Source organism: Falco biarmicus, chromosome 4 (assembly GCF_023638135.1).
Source record: "Falco biarmicus isolate bFalBia1 chromosome 4, bFalBia1.pri, whole genome shotgun sequence".
NCBI lineage: Eukaryota > Metazoa > Chordata > Aves > Falconiformes > Falconidae > Falco > Falco biarmicus.
Genome location: NC_079291.1, coordinates 18,568,888 through 18,587,833, shown reverse-complemented (window position 1 = coordinate 18,587,833; position 18,946 = coordinate 18,568,888). Strand labels below are relative to the sequence as shown.

At 45.7% G+C, this 18,946-nt stretch overlaps 1 protein-coding gene across 2 annotated transcripts in view; it reads left to right on the top strand.

The window, feature by feature from the left end:
* Nucleotides 1–18,671, top strand: part of EEPD1 (endonuclease/exonuclease/phosphatase family domain containing 1) — a 62,922-nt gene extending 44,251 nt beyond the window's left edge. Inside the window, exons 3-7 of one of the 2 annotated variants that reach the window (XM_056336251.1) lie at nt 7,654–7,764; nt 11,089–11,223; nt 12,412–12,544; nt 17,877–18,071; nt 18,180–18,671. In XM_056336251.1, coding sequence (XP_056192226.1) covers nt 7,654–7,764; nt 11,089–11,223; nt 12,412–12,544; nt 17,877–18,071; nt 18,180–18,379 — 774 coding nt within the window. In that variant the 3' untranslated portion in view covers nt 18,380–18,671. The remainder of the gene's footprint in view (nt 1–7,653; nt 7,765–11,088; nt 11,224–12,411; nt 12,545–17,876; nt 18,072–18,179) is intronic. The other variant, XM_056336252.1, reaches the window with a different exon arrangement.
* Nucleotides 18,672–18,946: the final 275 nt, after the last annotated feature.

The following is an 18,946-nucleotide window of genomic DNA, read 5'->3' as shown; positions in this document are numbered from 1 at the left end:
GAGCATCTGCACAGTCCCTGGCCGTGCAGAGCAGTGGCAGAACAGGTCAAAGCGAAGTACATGGGCTCTGCCTAAAAGTGCAGTAGCTCACTTTGTGCAATCTCCTTGTGTCGGTCACTGCTTGAAGCAGTAGCTGTAGTAATACACTTGCAGCAGTATTTCTGAAATATCTGATGCCGCACCGCTCTGCTGATCTCAGTGATACCTTCCCTAAGCATATAGCTGTGTTCCCAGAGAGGTCTATCTCTGGTGGCAGAAGTGGCAAAATGAAGCTACTCTTCTTCCTTTGGAAATAATGAGTTGGGGGAAAAAACTTGGAAAAGCACCTGCGTATTTATAACAGACAACATTGTACTAAGTAAATAATTCAGTCTTGGAGTGGCTATGATGGTAGCACCGCTAACCAGCTGAGCAGGCTGTTTTATGACAACAAAAGTGTAGCAAAAGTGTTTGAATTCAACCATTCATCTCTCCTAAAAGCAGCTTGATGAAAAAGGTAACCTCATAGTCATGAGGCTGCTTCTTATTCTTCTTTATATCACACCGGTTCCCTTAGCATGCCATTATTGCTGCTAATGATTACACCGCCTACTTATGCAGAACAAAACACTCTTTTGCAAAGGCTTCAAGAATAGATTGCAAAGATTTGTGACCATCCCTGCCAACTTCTTGAGCCTTCAGTCTTGTATTATATTTAAAAATAAAAGAAGTCCTTAAGGGTACAAAAAGAAGTAGTCAGGAAATATCTTCTGCAAAATGAGTCTGTCCCATGAAGTACAAGGAAAAAGCTCGGCTTGTGAATGGAAACATGAAAAATTAAAAACCCACAAAACTCCTACATGGAGGTTGGCAAATGTGGGTGCTCTTTTCCACAGGGGAAGGGCAGCACAGGTTTCTACCAAGCATCTGTGAAGACAACTTCCCATTAAACGGCAAACTGACTGAAAGATGTTGTGTGTCCCATTTTGATTGTAGGTGGCTGAGCATCCCGTAATTCTTCAGCAGTGGACCCAGCACTTAAAATGTGTTAGGGGAGTTATGGCATTTCTTCTTTCAGTTGTTTTGCTGTTCTGCACCAAAGGTTTCCGCGTCTTCCTTTTGAAGATCTATAAAAAGACATTGTTTATATAAATAATCACTTTTGTTTAGGATGAAGGTAGGAGAACACACCCGTGAATGATCTGCATTGTTGTCCTGGGAACACTAAGATTAAAGGCAAGCAGAGAATTGATTTTATGGGCTAAATCTGTTTTTTTAATCATATATTCAAAGATAAAGAAAGTAATTTCCTCTTAGATATTACAAAGAATTAAGCAGTTGGGTGGCTGTGGTGAGCTGTAACTCATCTGGGAGGGCAGTGTAGAAACTCACCGCTAAATTTTTCCAAAATAAGCACTCAAAAAAGAAAACAAATAACTTGGGAGTGCAAACTTAGGCTACTACCACTCCCCAACTGATTCTGTAAAGCCTGACTTAAAAAAATAAATATCTAATTTGATTCAAACAAGTTCGTATATGGAAACAAATCATTACATGCACAATGTTAAGCTTATCAGCATAATTATTTCCCGCACAGTCATGAAGTACAATGGGTGAGTAACACAGCAGTGGTGGGAAGAGAGGCACCTGTCCAGCTGGATTTGCATCCACGGGCTGGTTCAAAACAGGACCAGGCTGATGCAGGGGCTCAGGTACCTGACGCAGGAAGCGATGCCTTCCGTTTGAAAAGCTTTCCAATCCTGCCGTGCATCATGTAGCTGCTACCTCACCCCAGGGGTGCCTGAATGATGGAGTCCTCTGGTGCTTTGCTTTCAGGCTCCTGGTGCCTCTCTGTGGACCCAGAATTACCCCCGTCCGAAGCAGGCAGAGCGGGCTTGGACGACTTAGTTTCTAGTTATTTATGTGTGTATATATATGTGTGTGTATATGTATATATAGTTAGTTAGTTATGTATAGCTGGGCTTGAAAAATAAGCCTTTCTCATCCTGTCTCCTTGGAGGAGCTCAGTCCCAGAAGTTGCCTTTTTGAAGTGTTAAGCTTAGAAGTGGTCTTTAGTGCAAAGCCGGGAATTGGGATCGCCACGGGGCTGCCAGGCGGTGAGGCTGCAGTGCATGTTTGCTCTCCAGTCCGTAACGTGGTGCCTGGAGGAGTCATTTAGGAGCTGAGCGAGAATCTGATTACCAAAGGAAGGATTTCTGTCCGTCTGAATTGCTGGGATGCACTCTAACAAGCAGAAGCAGCACATTTTCCATAAGAAATGACTCCTGTTCAAGCTGATGAAAAAGCTGTAGGTGCCTTCAGATGGACCAGGGCTCGGGCTCCCAATATGCATGCACGTGAGTCCAACAAATGAGCTCTGTATGTCCGTCACGTGCAAAGGCACATAGAGGTGGTGACTGTGCCTATAGGTACTGTATCATTTCTGAGGATTTGGCTGCTGCTGAGGGGCTCTGCCTTGATTTCACTGCTGACAATGAGTTCATAGAGCTCTTTGAAGGATGCATTAGGTAATGTTTGTGAATAACATGGAGGATGGCAAGCATTTATTTGGACATTGGTCTGGATGGTTTGGTTCAGCTCTAGGAACAACAAACCAGTACATAAAGGATGGGAAAGTATTGCTCCAGGTCTCGATGACCCAGTGCAAAGAGGACACTCTAGCGTGGCAGAAGGGACAGATGAGTTTTCCAAGACTAGTTCTGTGGCTGTTACACTTTCAGTAGATGGGTTACTTGTCTTTTCAGCTCTAACTTCATGGTGTTGGCCAAGTATGACCCAAGAGGGAGAAGTAGAAAACTTTTTCCAACACAAATGTGCAGATATGGCTGAGACTGAAACTGATTCCCTGGAGGGGGGTGGTTCTCCTTTGAAAACACTCATAATTATCTGTCTATCAGACCCCCATCCACCTGCCAAGTTTCATTTGCCTTTATGTAATATCAATGCTTGAGCAACACAAACAGTAAATATTATGCAGTCTTTAATGAAACCTTTTTAGAAGGGACTGGTTGAATGGGTGAAAAATGTTTTGTCTTAACAGAGGGCCACACCAATTTTCTCTCATGTTATTTGTATGGTTCCTCTGAATAGTGTTCGTGAGTGCATCCCCCATGCCAGTGCATGCATATATTTCTTGTGTGTGTATTTTTTGGCTACTTTTGCAAACAGGAAAGGGATGCACTTGGGGGAAAGGCAAACAGGCAGCGAAGGCCTGAGGCCAACACTGTTGTCGGTGGGAAGTGGGATCCAACAGTGAGTCTCTGTTTCAGGCTTTAGCCATAATAACGCTTCCTTTCCCTGCTGTTATATTTGGTTATGGAAGAATCCAGATGGAACTGAAAGGTCTGGTGCTCCTCTGTGTCCCCTTCCTAGTTGCTTCTGCCTGTGGGAAGTGGATGCAGTGTTGTTCAACTGCAGAAGCACGTTGAGCATCCTGGCCATGCTGTGTCCTGCATCCCCTCTTGGCTTGCTTTGCATTGCCATGTGTGGCTGCACCAGGACAACAGTCCTGAAGCCTTTGACCTTTCCTTTGTTTGGTGTGCATCTCTGATACTCATTAAAGGCTGCTCCCTCTCACCTTTCATGCCCCTCTACTTAAAAATAAAGGAACTGTGTGTATGTGACATCTAGAAATGTAATATTTATTCCCTAGCTCTCATCTCTCCTCCTAGTTAAGAGAAATCAAAATCACCTTTGCTTCAATGAAGTTGTTGTTTACGTTTACTGCAGTGCCCTTTTGGCCTGAAAGCTTCTGCGGTAATTAACTGAAATGAACAGTTAATTGCTTTGAGTGGCTTTCTAAAGTTCAGGCAATGATTACTGCACTGAGTCGTACCATGTCATAACAGCAGGCTCACCCTGGAATCTCCTCCTCACTGTCCCTTCTCTCCTCACCCTCCTTACAGCCTCTGCTCTGACTCCAGGTCTGGTGTGAAAGCATCCTCAAACGAGGAATCACTGTCTAGTAAGAAATGTGTAATATATTAAGCCCTAAGACATTATTTTTCTGGGTCACATTTAGTTTCCTTAGGGTTTAGAGGCAGTGCACCCTCATTCTGAGCAGAGGTACTCACCTCAAGGGAGGTCGCTGGCTCGGTGTGGTCCCCAGTGCTGGTGTTACAGGAATAACGTGACACAGCACGGAACGATGTCAGCATCTGGGAGAGGTGACCCTGCTGCGCCTGGTTTGGGACTGGCTGCACAAACACAACCTGAAACAAAGATTAACCTGGGAGTCGCATCCTGAACAAGAGGTGGTGAGGTCTGCTCATGGGCTGCTGCAGGGTGCTCACTGGCATCTCTCCTAGCGGGGCAGTTACTGCACTGGAAAGGATTTAGCTTAGTGCATAAATTAGATGCTCTTGCTGGCAGTGCTTGGAGCGTCTTGGGGAGGCAGGTGGGTGTGTTAGGGAGTCTGTAACTCTGTTATAACCTCTAGCATGTGCCTGCCCAGGATACATTCTTCTCCCTGCTCCCAAGTCCAAGACCCCTTGCCTTCCACGCTCCAGTCCCTCCTCAAATGTGTTTTCCCAGCTTCTTCCAGCTGCCCTCTGTTCTTTTCCAGCATCAGTCACAAGCTCATTCCTGTACCTGTCTCCGCTTCTGGAGCGGCTGGGAGCAACAGGCACTGGCTTCTTATCAGGGTAGACAAAGGGTAATTACATCTTTGGATCCTCCCTGCTTGGGAAAGTGATGTGTTGCTGATGAGCGAAGGCGACAGGGTTTGTCCCAGTTCCTGGGGTGGTGGGCCCATGCTGGCATCTTGCAGGCCACATGGGGGCAATGGGCAGGTACCTGGCACAAGGGGGTTGACCCCTCAAGAGCACAGGCGGCTCTTTGCTTAGAGCGTGCCTGGGGCCCGGCGCTGCCGAGTTCCCGCTCGCCAGCAGCACGGCCTACCCAACAAAAACCAGCACCCAGCAAGAAAGGCGGCCATGGCATAGGCGTAGTCCAGGGCATCCTTGTAAATAAGCGCTGGTGCTGTTGGTAGATTACTATGTGTGTGCGTTTTGACTCAGTATGTGTAGGACTTAATGAAGAAGCTGATTAACTTGCAGCCTGAAAGGCTCTAGAGAAAAAGAAAACCAGAACTTTTTCCTTAGGAGGATTTGGGGGGGAAAAAAGGTTGTTTTGACTGACTGAGATTTTAATTTTGATTTTTCTTTACACTCGAAGAACTGCTTCTCAAAGGGATTGGCATAGCTCTAACTCAACTTTGCAGAGGAGGAAGGGCATTTTTTTTATTTCCAATGTGGGCTAGGAGCTTGTCTGTATATTTTTACCGTATGAGGGAAAGTGTAATGTTGTTTGACATTGGGTTTTGTGAGCAGAACAACATGATTTGAGAAATGCCCTTCTCACTTCAGCAAAAAAACATGACCTAAGCAAGTATGCTGTCACGGCTTAAAAATCTGTGTGCCTGTAAACCCTGGAAAATGGGCACAGATTAAAGTCAGCTGCTGTAGGCCAAGTTCTCCGTTTGATGCAACCATACCCAGAATGGGCTGATGGCTTTTTTTCTGAGCAAAGCGTGTAATCTTATTTTTCATCTTTTTGTATGAGCAAAGTTAAATCAAGACCTAAAAAAACCCCAACAAACCCAAACAACAAACAAAAAGTCAATTTGGCAGAAACAAAATATTCAAACTAGTTGACTGCAGATGCTCTTTTTAATAAGGTGATTGTTTCTGTAGGATTTGTTTAGCTCTGTTGTATACTTTATGCTGGCTGGACTTTTTAGGCAGCTGCAACCCAGAGATAAGTTAACTCTTTTTTTGGGTTACAGTTCAACCATTTTTTTTTTCTCTCATTTAAGTTATTTAAATGTTAGAAAACTCATTCACCGAATTCATGCTGTTCAAAGTCATCCGAATTACATCAGGAATGAAAAGTTGTTGCTGCTGTGATTTATTGTGTCTATTAGGGCAGCACCTGGTAATCGGTTGAGAGCAGAGCTGTGTTCCCAGGTTGTGCAGACACCCGGTGTGCCTTCTCACTTCATAAATCAGCCCAGCCCTAGTGCTGCCTGAAGGTATATAGCAGACAATAACGCGGTATGTTAAAGTGGCATCTTGAATAAGAAGCCCCATCTGATCTCTGCATTTCAGAAAACCGTTTTCAAACATGTGCCAAGCACTTTCACTTTGGGTGTGCAACCAAAATGACTCAGCCTTTCGAGGCAAAAAGGGGTTACGCGTATCTGAGAAGCTTACAGCTTCAGCCTCCAGGAACTTGCAGACAAGGCAGTTAGGAAAAGAGCAGGGTTTGGTTTTTATTTTTGAGTCAAAAGATATAATAAACGTGAGAATAGCTGTCCCATCATTTTGCTGATACCCATGTAGGAAGCACTTACATCCATGCAGTTTATCACTCTGGCAATATGAACATTGGCATGTCCTACTGCAAAGAGACACTGTCTAGGGGAGGTTACCATTCGCCTTGAAAACCTCTCTGCATTAAACTGCTGCTTGATTTGGAGGGACACGCTGGATACAAGATTTTGTCTGAGGATACTCTTTCATTGTGAAAAACCTCTGTGTTTCAACGCAGGTACTCCAGCGTCAGGTATAACAAAACAAGGCACAGTGGAAGCCCCCGTTGCCCTTCTACAGCGATTTACTTTACACCAGCCCCTTTCTCCTCAGCCAGAGCTGCTGCGTGGCTGGGGTGCTGGGCTGCCAGCTCCAGGCTGCTGGTCCTGACAGCAGCTTTGCAAAAGGCTGTAGCTCTTCCTGCCTTCAAAAAAAACCCCTTTATTTTGAAACTCCTGGCAAAAAGTCTTCTATATTGCCCTTATCAAGGGGTTTCAGATTCCAGAATTTCCAGGGCATAGTTGTTGTTGTTGTTATTCTTCTCATTATTGTTGCTGGTTTTATTATTGTTGTTGTTGCTGTTATTATTTTTATTCGTAGTAGCTGTATTATTATTTCAATCCCAAGATGTTACCCAGGTGGACTTGAGGGCTTTCCGTGGTGTCCACAGTTACAGCATCCCTGCTGTGTTGGCCATTAGGGCGCAGCCTCTATAGCTCTGACCGTGTGCTTGGACACACGATGGTGTCAGAAGGATCTGCTGGATCCAGGTGCAAATGTGCAGCTGATCCTTTTGTGCACGGTGAGTCTCAAGCATGTGTCCCTGGTGTAAAGTCAGAGGAGCCTTAACCCCAAACGCCAGCTATTGAGCTTGGTTACTCTTCTTGTGTTGCACCTTGGCTTCAGTGTTGGAGTGGATCCAGCCACACCACGGGGGCTTCCTGCCCCCCGGGAGGATTCAGCAGCTGTTGGTGAAGCCCCTAGGGGGGTGGGATGCGGTGCAGTCAGCATCTTTGGAGGTGGCACAGAGGAGCCTCCTTTCCAGTCAAACAAATGGCTTTGGAGGGGAAAAAAAAAAAAAAAAAAAGAGTCTGAGGGAGAAATTATTTATTCGTGGCATTTTCACTGAATTATTTTAATTTTTATTTATCTTCATGTAACTTCCAGCTGGGGGTGAGTCAGCCTGGGGTGTGACCATTTCCTTTGTGAACCTTCAGGGAGGGCAGAGAGTGCACCCTGTCCCCCCATCTCATACCAATGCCTTGCTACATGCTTTATTTTGCAATTTTTTTAAAACCCTACCAAGCTGATTTTTTTTTTTACCCCTTTCCTCTCTCTCTAGTTTTGTATGGAGCTGAACCAGCCAACGCTGCCAAACATCCGCAAGTGGAAGGGCCCTAGAGGATGTTGGAAGGGTGTTGTTTCCGAAAAACCCTCAGGCCAGCTACACAAGGTACATTAATCCCCAAGTCTGAACTGTGGCTTTGTTTTTTTTGTCCCCTTTAACCAAGGGCGTATTTTGAATGTTTAAGGCAAAACATTTTGCAAATTTTTTTTTGACAGTGTTTGCATCTCTTGTGTTTTAAGCTGCTCTTATAGCTTTCAATTTGGCTGTGCGATTGATTTTTTGGAAGAATTGTTTTCCTCAGCCTGTGGCACACTTCTGCGGAGGAAGGTGTGTGTGTGTTTGGGGGAGGTATGGTGGATAAAAGCAGCATAGAAATACAGAAGAAAGGCTACATGTTAGGAGAAGGAAAGAGTCCTTGGTTTTGCCCCTGGCAGGCTGCAGTACTTCTGAATTTTTTTGTGCTGGGCACCTGAGCTTGTTCCCTAGCCCCTCGCAGGCTGGCATTCAGAAGGGCTCCCCATTTTCCTAGTTTGCAAGTGAAGACCCCGCAGAGGAGCTGTGCAGCCTGCCATCCTCATCTGAAAGAGGAGTTTATCTTATGTGTTCCCCAAAGAGCTCTGCGCAGGTGTTTAAAATGCTAGACTCCCTTTGAAATCTGCACCGTGCTGCTCTGTGCTTTTCCCTGCAGCATCTTCTGCTGTGGGAATATAGAAATGTGCTGCAGTGAGGTCCTCATTTATAAGGTGGTGACAGCTGCACCTGCTACCCATGACAGTATTCAAGGTATAGCTACATCGGGCTGGACACCACTAACGGTGCCCAAAAGCAGTTTCTCCCAAGGGATGTTTCTTTTTTTTCCCTTTAAGGGTGCTAATGAGTTTTCAGAGCAAGGTCCTCCTAGGGCTTGCTGCTGAATGGGATCATTCTGATGATGAAGTTATTGCAGTGTGGATGTTGTTGTTCGGCAGAAGCAGGAACCGAGACCTGTCATGTAATGAATAGTGCCCAGCAGTACATAGGACTGTCTCTATCTGTTCTGAGCACTGTCATTATTAAACATGTGGCTACAGTTGTCTCCCGTAATCGCTGCTCAGAATCTGCATTTCCTTAATTTGACTTTTCCAAATCAGGTTGCATCACGATTCACTGTTTTTAGACTGATGTTTTTGGAGGTGCATCTCCTTTCATTGCCCTTCTGAGTAAAATCCAAGAATGAGGAAAAAAACCCAAAAACCACCAAAGCAAAACCCACCATGTGAGCAGTGCAAGGACTGGACTCTGGCTGCCACTAGAAAGACACAGAGGGTGCGAATTGTCTGAGGTTTAATGCAATTTACATTTAATTCTGATGCAGAGTGTAAATCCCCTTCAGGACATTTTTATTCCTGGCTACAATTTTCCTTTGGAATCTCTTGTTAGGCCAGATCGTTAAAACACTGAATTTAAAAAGTTGTGTAAAGTGGTCGAAGTTGTTCCCTCTGCTCTTTTTTTCCCCTCCAAGAATTATGAATAATTGTCTCAGAGTTTCTATATCCAGAATCTTTAGTCGGTTCTCTCCTTTTTTTGTTTCCAAAAGATATTTCTTTTGGAAAAGATAAAGTATGTTTCCAAAGATAACTGTGGGCCGAGTAAATAAAAATCATCATCTGTCTTGTTTTACTGGTAGAGATGTAAGCATGAATGGTTCCCAAAAATATGGGAGACATCTGTGGCCAAGGTAAGAAGTGTGGCTGTTCCTTTTAGCTGCTGTAACAAAAATCCGGCTGTGCTGGAGAACCCTCCACTAAGCCAAGAAGTCTCTTTACCCCTTGGGTTGGTTAATGAGTCTGTCCGGTTTGAACACCGGGGACACAAATGCAATGCAGTGAAGTAACACGGTGTCACCCTGAGTACGTAGTGTCTTTGGCACCAGCTGGTCTCGGGACACTCTGCAGGGTTAAATAGTGGTGGATGGTGCTTCAGGCTGGTGCTTCCACCCGTCCGTGGGCATTTGGCCTTCAACCAAGCAATGCCTTTTGATCACCATGTGGACGTGAAGGCTGCAGCCAGGAAATACCAAACAGCTGTTGACAGCAGGCTTACTCTTCCACATCTTTTCCTATAGCAGTTTCAGACCTTAGACTTCCAGCTGGTGGAATAATTTTGTCGGTATTTTGAAGGTGAGTTATTCAAAGGAGCTAGCAAAGGATTTTAGGCAACCTTAATGTTTTCTTTCAAGGCTTATGGGAAGTCAGCAGAGCACTTGTTTATTGCAGCTGAAATAGAAAAACCCCTCTTCCTTGTGATGGATTTAATTACCATTCGCTAAGGGAAGAGGGTTTGAGTAATACCAAAGAAAATGGTGTTTGGGTGGTGGGAGGAGAGGCTGTCAGGCTTTGAATTAAATACTGCTGCTGGTGTGATTGGGGTGGGAAGCTTTCTGAAAATGCTAATTCCACATCCCAAAGTAATAAAAAAAAAACCAAAACCAAAAACAACCATGCAGGATGATAGAGCTGAAAGGAGTGAAGAGCTGAGCATGAAATGTTTGAGCTGGAAAAGAGATAGAGAAGGACTGAGAGGTCTAGACCATATTTCACACCAAGAGACTGAATGAGCTCAGGTATTTTTAGCTTGTGGGTGACAGAAGGCTGCAAGGTGGCATACGGCATGGCGGGACAGAACAAAGCATGCAGCATCGTCTACTGCAAGTCCTAGCAGTCACCCATTGAGACCACGAGGCACTGAGCTCAGGGTCAGACAAATGGGTAACAAACTACCTCATTACTGAGCACGCTCAGAAGAATCTGGTGGCTTGCCTGGACTAGGAGGGGACCGAGGACACTACCAGCCCAAACACACGCACAAGAGGCAGCATCTTTATCTGTCACCCCTGCGGCGGTCCTGAATGCACTCCACCTGTGTAAGATAATACAATTTATAAAATCCTTGGCTGGCCCGAGCAGTGCTGAAGTTCCCTGGGTGTGTGATGGCCAGCCTGCAGGCGCAAGGAGCTGTGAGGAGCAGAACAGTGTGTTTCAGCTCGGTGCACTCAGTTTGCAGTGAAGTCAGTGGAGCTGCCTGGGAAGCACACCTTCCACATCTCAGGGGGGTTTGCCCGGGGTGGGCCAAAGAAGCCTTTCCACCTGCTCTTTTTATCTCCTGCTGATAGCCCAGGATGCTGTTTCTCCTTTACACTTGTGCACAGTGAGTTGGGCTTCTTGCCCTCAGCAGGCGCTAAGCCCAGATATAAACCTGCATCATATTTTACTGCCACTGCGTGTTTTGGGAGTGATGTATGCCACTGCCAACAGAAACGGTGGTACTGAAACTTGTGGGTCAAAGTTTCAACCAGGGGGCTGCATTTGGGCAGAATGTTTTGGTTTTACCTTCTTGCTACTAGTTTTTCTTTCTCTTTTTTTTTTTATTTTATTTTTTATTAAATTCCAGGGGGTTGAATATTCTGGCTTCCTCTGGGATACAACAGCTGGCATTGAACTGAAAGATGCCTCATTTCAGGAGAATGCACAGACTAATGGCAATGGGAAGCACTCATACCCTCACCCATATCTTGCACATTTCAAGGTAATCGACCCTTGCAGGGTTCATCTTTTGTTAAAAAAAAAAAAAAAAAAAAAAAAAAAAAAGATAAGATGGAAAGAGACACAGTCTTCTAACAGATAAAAATTTGTAATGAGGCTTTAACCCATCTCATCACTTCAGCACTGTGTCATGACTTGATTATAGGAAGGTGCTTAGTGAGCCTTAATATGTGTGGCAGATCAGCAAAATCAGTCCTTGCCTTTGCTGCTGCGGGAGCAAACCCTACCCTAAGGGAGCATTGGGCACGTGAGGGTTAGTGGATCTTCAGTAGCATCCACACCCACTGAGAGTGTGGCAGAAGTCACCAGTCACCTTGTTCTGCTTCTACCAAATTACCACAGCAAGGACGAGGTGCATACCCAGATGAGATAGATGTATATGTAGAAGGCACAGTGCTCCTGGGAGACTCGAGCTGATCTATCTTATGTCGCTGGCATCCTGCAGTTTCCATTTTAAAGCTTTTTCACTAGGCTGAACCCATCTAAAAGAACATGTGTTTTGGAAGCTGTTCTTGTACACATGCTTAAGCGAACGTGCAAAGGGAGAGAGCCCATCTCTGCACAGGCTGTGATGGTGGGGTCTGGTAATGCTTTGAGAGAAGCCTTAATAAAATAATTACGGATAAATAAATTATTGATTATTAATATTTATTAATTAATAAGGTAAACAGGCCAATGACAGGAGTAAGTATTACTTGTGCCAAATGAGTCCCAGAGGGTAAGCAGAAGGTTGCAGGGAGTCAACAGCTCCTTTCAAGGTACATTAAGTTTCTTGGTTAGTCTCTGTGACGAGCCAGGGCTAATCACAAGAGAGTAGTAATTAGCCCATGTAATGACCATGACATTATTTGTAGCTTATTAACAACTGGTTTTGCATAAACTGATTTTCATAAGCAGCCAACTTCTTTCTGCAACTGTGGTCGAACGAAGCTGTTTGCTTATCAAACCAGTTTCCCCAGAACTGAAAGGGTATCACATTATTAAAAACAAAGCTGCAAAATGCTCTTCCTCCCAAAAACGAGACAAACCAAAGCACACCACATACACAGTGAAGCGAGTCCTAGTCACCCAGTCTTACTACCAAAAGTACTGGGAAGAGGCGCGTGGTTTTGCTTTGTGACCTTCTGTGCCCTGTCTGCATGGCATCAATTTCTCCTCCTTCCTCCCCCAGGTTGGGATGAACGAGCTAACGCTGGTTAACCTTCACCTGGCCTTGTTGTCCTCCACGGGAGAGAATACCGGCAAGAACCACGACAGCCACAAACTGGCAGCCTTTGCACAGACTTTGCAGGAGACTCTGAAAGGTAGGGCAGGTTTTTTTCCTGCCAGCTCTCACACACATGCTGGCCAGTTTATGTAGTCAAAAGGAATTTTTAAACAACTAAAATCTGTCTCAGTGCGAGTTGCACAAATATCCTTGTCAGCAACTGTCTTCACCGGTATTTGTATCTGAATGGTGCACAGCGTAGCAAACGTGCTTTTCCCTTGCTCGTCATCTTATAGTCTTTCCTACTTAACACAAACAGCATGGGGGATCCTGCTGGATTTGACACTACTTTTTCAAACAAAGTTCCTTCTGTTTTACCCTAGTGTAAGAGCAAGTTCAGCCAAAAAAAAAAAAAAAAAGAAAAAAAAGAAAAAGACACGACACCAGGGTTAAGACCTATTCCAAGTGCTTTGTGGAAATTACACCTACCTGCTGTCAGAACAAAGTTTAATGGCTTTATTTCCAAAAGCAATAGGTTGTATATATTTACTTTTTGGATAATTGGAAGCACTTGGGAAAACCCAATGCAAATCAGGAGATGGCTGCTAATGAGAAAAGAGAGCAAATCCTGCTTTGGTACCTGGGTGTAGCATTCAGGATAATTTTGCTGATTTCAGGTAAGTTGCTCTGGTTTTACACCAGGATGCAGGACATCAGAATGCAGATCTGAACATGAGAATTGTAATAGGCAGCTGAATTTCCTTACTTCATTTCTGAGAATTTGTTTCTTACTTTGAAGCTTGCAAATTAAATTCAATTTCCTATGAAGCAGAGCAGCATGGTTCAGATTCTAAATGTTGCTGATCTTGTTAGAGGAACAGAAAAATCTAGCCTTTTGTTTACTGCTTAACAAAGATGCATAAGGGTTACAAGGCTATGTGTGATGATTTTCAGCTTGGCCAAGTTTAGCAAGGTTGGTCACTTGGAAGCATTAATGTCCCTCTTCTATAACACGAGGTATTTGCAGTTTTTAGGTGTGTACTATTGTTTTTCTTTTTAAGCTGCAAGAAGTCAGTCAGAGCTATTTTTACGTGCTACTGATTGAAGTATTTGTCCAAGTACCTTGAAACTGGGAAGGATGAAGGTAAACAAAAGGATTGTTTGTTTGATCCCCAAAGGCTGAACTGAGACACAGATAAATGTGTAGCTCTTCTGAAGTCAACGAAGGTGCATTTCCACTGCATCTAAATTTAGACTGTTGGCGTTAGGCCTTCCCTTTATTTCATGTTTTTATTTTCATACAATAGGCATGCTAGTGCATGCTTGCTCTTGGCTTAGCCTTTCACAAAAGAAGAGATTCAGATTCCTCCAAACTTGTGGGATGCAGGTCTTGTTTTCTAAACAAATGGTAGTGCATATATGTTACTTTGAAGTACTGAATTACCCCACCAAAATGAATGTCCTACCTAAAATTACCACCATCCTTCAATCTCTTCCCAGTCAATCCATAAAATACGGGTGATAAGAACTGATTTGTTTGTGGGTACTGCAGTGATTTGAGTTTCTGCTCCCATTTTGCTAACAGACACCTACTCTGTGATCTTCCATTCTTATGAAGAGGCACATGAACATCTAAGGAAATCTGGTCACTACCCACAGCCTGCTGTAATGCCGAGCACTGGTGTCCCCATATTTCTCCCATCAGAGCAGCGGGTGCTTGTTCCTTTCCCCCCCCTCATTCTTTCCCTTCAGCAGTACCAGAGAGATGCGGTGGCTGTTGGCTGCTCATAGCTAACTCTTTGCAGCAGCCTTTCTGCCTTCATTTAAGATCTCCACCAGTTCATCTTCAGCGTGGTGACCATGGCAGCACACAGATGCTGTTTTGGGTGTGCTGGTAGTGCTTGGACCCAGGGACCAGGGTGTTGGCTTGGTCATCTTCTCCCATCTGACTTGGCCATATTCCGTGGGTTACCCATGCACCAGGCACTAGGCTTGGACCTTTGAATGGTGGTAGGGAGCCTCACATCCTTCGCATCGTCTGCTTCTCCTTGTCTCCAGGAAGGATTTAGAGGTTTAGGGGTCTGTTTACTTTACAAGGGGACTCTTTCAGGGCATGGGAAAGTTGGGGAGAGCGTCCTACTTGGGACTGCCACGAAGCAAAGGAGCGTTTCCTGGTTGCTGCAGGAGAGCAGATTTCAACACTGCAGACTTTCTGCAGGCACTGGAAATCCCTCAGCTGCCTGCTGGCACAGCAGGGCTAAATTGTGGCAGCGCTTTGCTTTGCTGGCCGGGAGCCCCCCGCGGGCAGTGCTAAAAGTCGCTGGTGCTGCAGTGAATCTGCAGATGCGTTTGAAAACAGACCAGGCTTTTTTTTCCTCATCTGAAGAGTTCTCTGTTGACAAGGGCAAGGTTGTTTAGAGCCTGATGGGTGTGAAGGCGAGGGATGGGGGGGGGCACCCCTGAGGGGTAATGGGACGCATGCCTGTCTGCTGCGGGCTGTATCCCACCGTGTCCCACCAGCTGGAGGCTCTGGGTCTTTGTGGGAGGTTGCAGCCTGAGTGTGGGACCTTTACAGTAAAAGTTGGGTTGGCAAGGGAGCGCTTGCTGCTCTGTCCTGTGGGAGGAGAAGGAGGGACCAGATTGCATCAGCTGAGGAGCCTCTGGGTCAGGCAGCCTCTGCTGCCCTGGTCCTGAGGAGGAACAAGCCCTGCCAGTCTCAAAATCTCAAAATCACAGCACAGCACCAGTAGCATTGCCTCTGTTTTCCTTCTCCCCCCAGCTGATTGTAACTGTGGACATTGCGACCACAGTTTTTTATCAGTTATCCCTCATTATGGGCAAGGGCATGAATTCTTCTGGACCTTTTGCTAAGTTTGCCAAGAGCTGTTGGGGCTTGACGTCTGTCGGGGTCTCAGGAGGCAGACAAGATGCAGGATTGCTGTGCCATCACACATGGCATGGCTGTCGCAGGAGCTGGCAGAGGCAGGAGCAGGGCTGAGAGCGCGCCAGGACAAGGAAATAAAGTTGGTGGTTATCTCGAAAATTGGTGTTGCCTGCTTTTCCTGCTGAGCGCAGGGCTGCCTGGCCTTTTCCCCGGTGATTCGCAGTCATGGGGGACCCCAGGAGTTCCTGTGAGAGAGGACCAGAAGCAACCCTTTCCCTCCCCGGTGGTAAATGGGGTTTCAGCTTCTTTGACATGCCCCAGCCTACTCCATCTGTCCACTTTACACTGCATTAGGATTCTACGCTTAGTTATTCTGCACGCAAAAGTTTAAACGGGTGAGGAATGCAGCGATTCCTTCCCTGGGCGTGCTGCAGGCTGACTCCTTCCCTCCTTCTGAGCACATGTTCAAGTGCTGGGTCTTTTAGCCTCTGTTACTTCTAATCTGTCCAGAATGGAGCAGTCAGTTAAAATTTTCACTTGTGAGAATTTTTTTCCACAGATTTTTCATATAAGGGAAATAGGCTTGAGGATTTGCTAAAAAAAGTGTCAGTATTTTAAGAATAGAATAGAATCTGTTTTGTGTGGGATCAAGATACTGCTGTTAAGATCCTTGCCTCTCTGTCGTTTGCAAGCACTGCGCCCCAAGGATGTGCTCCAGAGGTTTCTGTAACGGCCTTTCCTCACTCACTCCGGCTGAACTGAAAGCATGGAAGAAGCCGAGTGCTGCCTGGGCCATTAAGCAAGCATTAGTCCTGAAGGTCCAAGCTGGTGAGGTCACGTTTCAGGCTTCCTGGTCCTGGCAAACAGATCTTGGGATTTTGCAATGAGATGTGTGCGAAACCACCAGCTCCCAGCAAGCACTAACTATTGTCCTATTAGGCAAGCGCTGAGTTTTCTTTTGGGTTCTGATGGAGCTTAAAATAGCTCAGGTTCAGATCTGGGGTTTTTTGCTTCTTTTTAAAGGTGGGAAGGCCACTGTCAGGAACACTTTATAAACTAATACTTAAACCTCATGTCATTTACAATATGATCTGTGAATTGCAAAGGGTAGAGAAACCACAGTTTCACTATTTTTTCATCGCCTCTTTGCATCTTAATAAGCAGCATGCTTTGAAGTATTTGTTTTTGTAAGTCATACACTATCAGTCTCGCTGCTCTCCTGCCCTTTCCCAAATCATCTTTCATGCAGTGCGAGACAGGAGTGGAACAGATTTTGCTGTTGAACTTGCGCTCCCTCTCCTGGCTAGCTATTTCTGCAGCAGCAATGCAAAACGAGGAGGTTTATCGGTGAGCACTAGCTATGGTAAAGCAATCTGTCAGCCCACCCCATCTCCACCATCTCCACCCACACCTCAATCCCGGGAAGGAAAAAGCTTCCAGACTCTCATCGCTACCCTGAAGTCAGTTTTGGGATAGCTTTTGGTGCATTTGCGCCTCCTTTTAACATCCTCCTCCTCCAGTACCAAGGTATAACTCAGCAACGTCTCCGTTCAGCTATCAACGTTCTGGAGTTTGTTTTGTTTGATGAAAAATCTGGCAGTGGTTTGAGATGGGCACTGGGACATGTGCATTGTCCTCGTTCCCCAGTGCACAGCTGGGATGTCTCCATCTGCAGCTGTGGAGCTAGGAGAGCACATGTTGTGGATATGAAATTAGGGTCCAGAGTTTCTTTTCTCACTTCATTAGGGTTGGAAGGAAGATGTAACCGAGGTAATTTTCTATTCACATGAAGGTAGGATTGTTCGGTGAGCATTTCAATTCATTCCCTTCTTTTTCTTTTTTTTTTTTTTTTTAATTCAGCCTTAGACAAAATCTAAGACATCCCAAGTTCAGCGGTATCCCTTCAGCTGGCCAGGCAAAGGAAAGCTGCTGTAGTCAGGGAGTGTCCGTGTGGTTTGTGAATTCACCTTCTGCCGTCAGGCTTGCAGGCTGCTCCACAGGCTTGTTCTTTGGGATGTCTTACATGCAGAAGGTTAGAATAAGCACTGCACTTTTGGGACTCTGGTCTATACCAGCTTAAGGCTGTGTCTTCCTGGGATCCTCACTAAAGTGTCCTTGACTTAAAGGAAATCTACAGAAAGACAATGTTAGGACAAGTTAAAGCTCATGTGTTTCTTGCAGAAAAAGAAAAAAGTAAGCTTACAATCACAGATTTCTAAAAACCTCTAAGACCAGAACTGCTGGTCTTTGAGTTTGTTGCTATCAGTGAATAGCAAGCAAAGGAGGCCAATATAAATGAGATAATATTTAAAAACAAGCATGAAATGCATAGTGGCTCTTTTTCATTGTCATGAGGAGAAAGGCCATGAGTAAACAGCCAGTGAAAAAGCCTTTAAAGAGCATTTCTTCCAGGCGTTCAGAGTGAAGACAGCTTTGCTACTCAGTATTTCTATTTCTCCTCCCATTTATCCTCACTCCCACTTGTACTTAAGCGATGGGTGGATGTCCATTCCTCCCATCCATTTCTACTTTTCCTGTTTTCTAGGAGAAAAAGACGTAATCATCCTTGGAGATTTTAACCAGGCCCCAGACAGCAGTGACCACGACATCCTGAGGAAGGAGAAGTTCCATCACCTGGTCCCTTCCAGCACCTTCACCAACATCAGCACAAAGAACCCACAAGGGTGCAAGTCGCTGGATAACATCTGGATCAGTCGGAGCTTGAAAAAGGTTTTCACAGGTAAAGCTGCTTTTTAACGAGATCACATAACCGTTGCCTAGGTTAGTGGTGCATGTCAAATTCGGGTGACTTTACTTACCTTTATCTCTGTGATTCTTTTGCATGCAGGCCACTGGGCTGTTGTGCGAGAAGGTCTTACAAACCCGTGGATCCCTGATAACTGGTCCTGGGGTGGGGTGGCTTCGGACCACTGCCCCGTGCTGGCTGAATTTTACCTGGAAAAGGACTGGAACAGGAAGGAGGTGACACGGAATGGGAATGGGGTGACAGTAGAACGCAACGACTCCCACGCTAAGCACGAACGATGATGTGAGCTTGGGGATGCCTCTTCTGCTCCCCAGGGCGCAGTTGGAGGCTCTGCTCGCTGGCGGCTCAGCGGCGGGGCAGGACGGCCCTCTCCCTCCTTCCCGCTCTCCTCCCCACACCTAGGAAGCAGCAGCACTTGAATTTGGGGGGCTTTGTGTTCCTCCTGGACAGTTGTGGAGTGTCTCATGGCAGTGGAGCAATCTGCAACTTTTGCTGGGGACACAGTGGCCATTTCCATGCCTGGTGATGTGGATGAGAATTGTACAGAAAATAAAGTGTACTTTTAATACTGTATGGGATCTTCGCTAAAAACGCAACCGAGCAGGGCTTTGCTGTGGGGGTGAGGGGGAGTCATGGTTATTTTCCTTTGCCTCCTTGTAAACCGAGGGAATAAGAGAGGCCCCAGAAAGAGAGAGACCATGGGAATTCTTGACAAGTTGCAAATGCCGTTCAGCACTTGCAAAAGCTGCTGGAGCTGGTCCCTACATGACCTGAAAAGAGGCCCGAGTGGTCCCTGCAGCTCAGCCTGGAGAGGCTCTGTTCCTCCACAGCCCCATGGGGACGTGGCT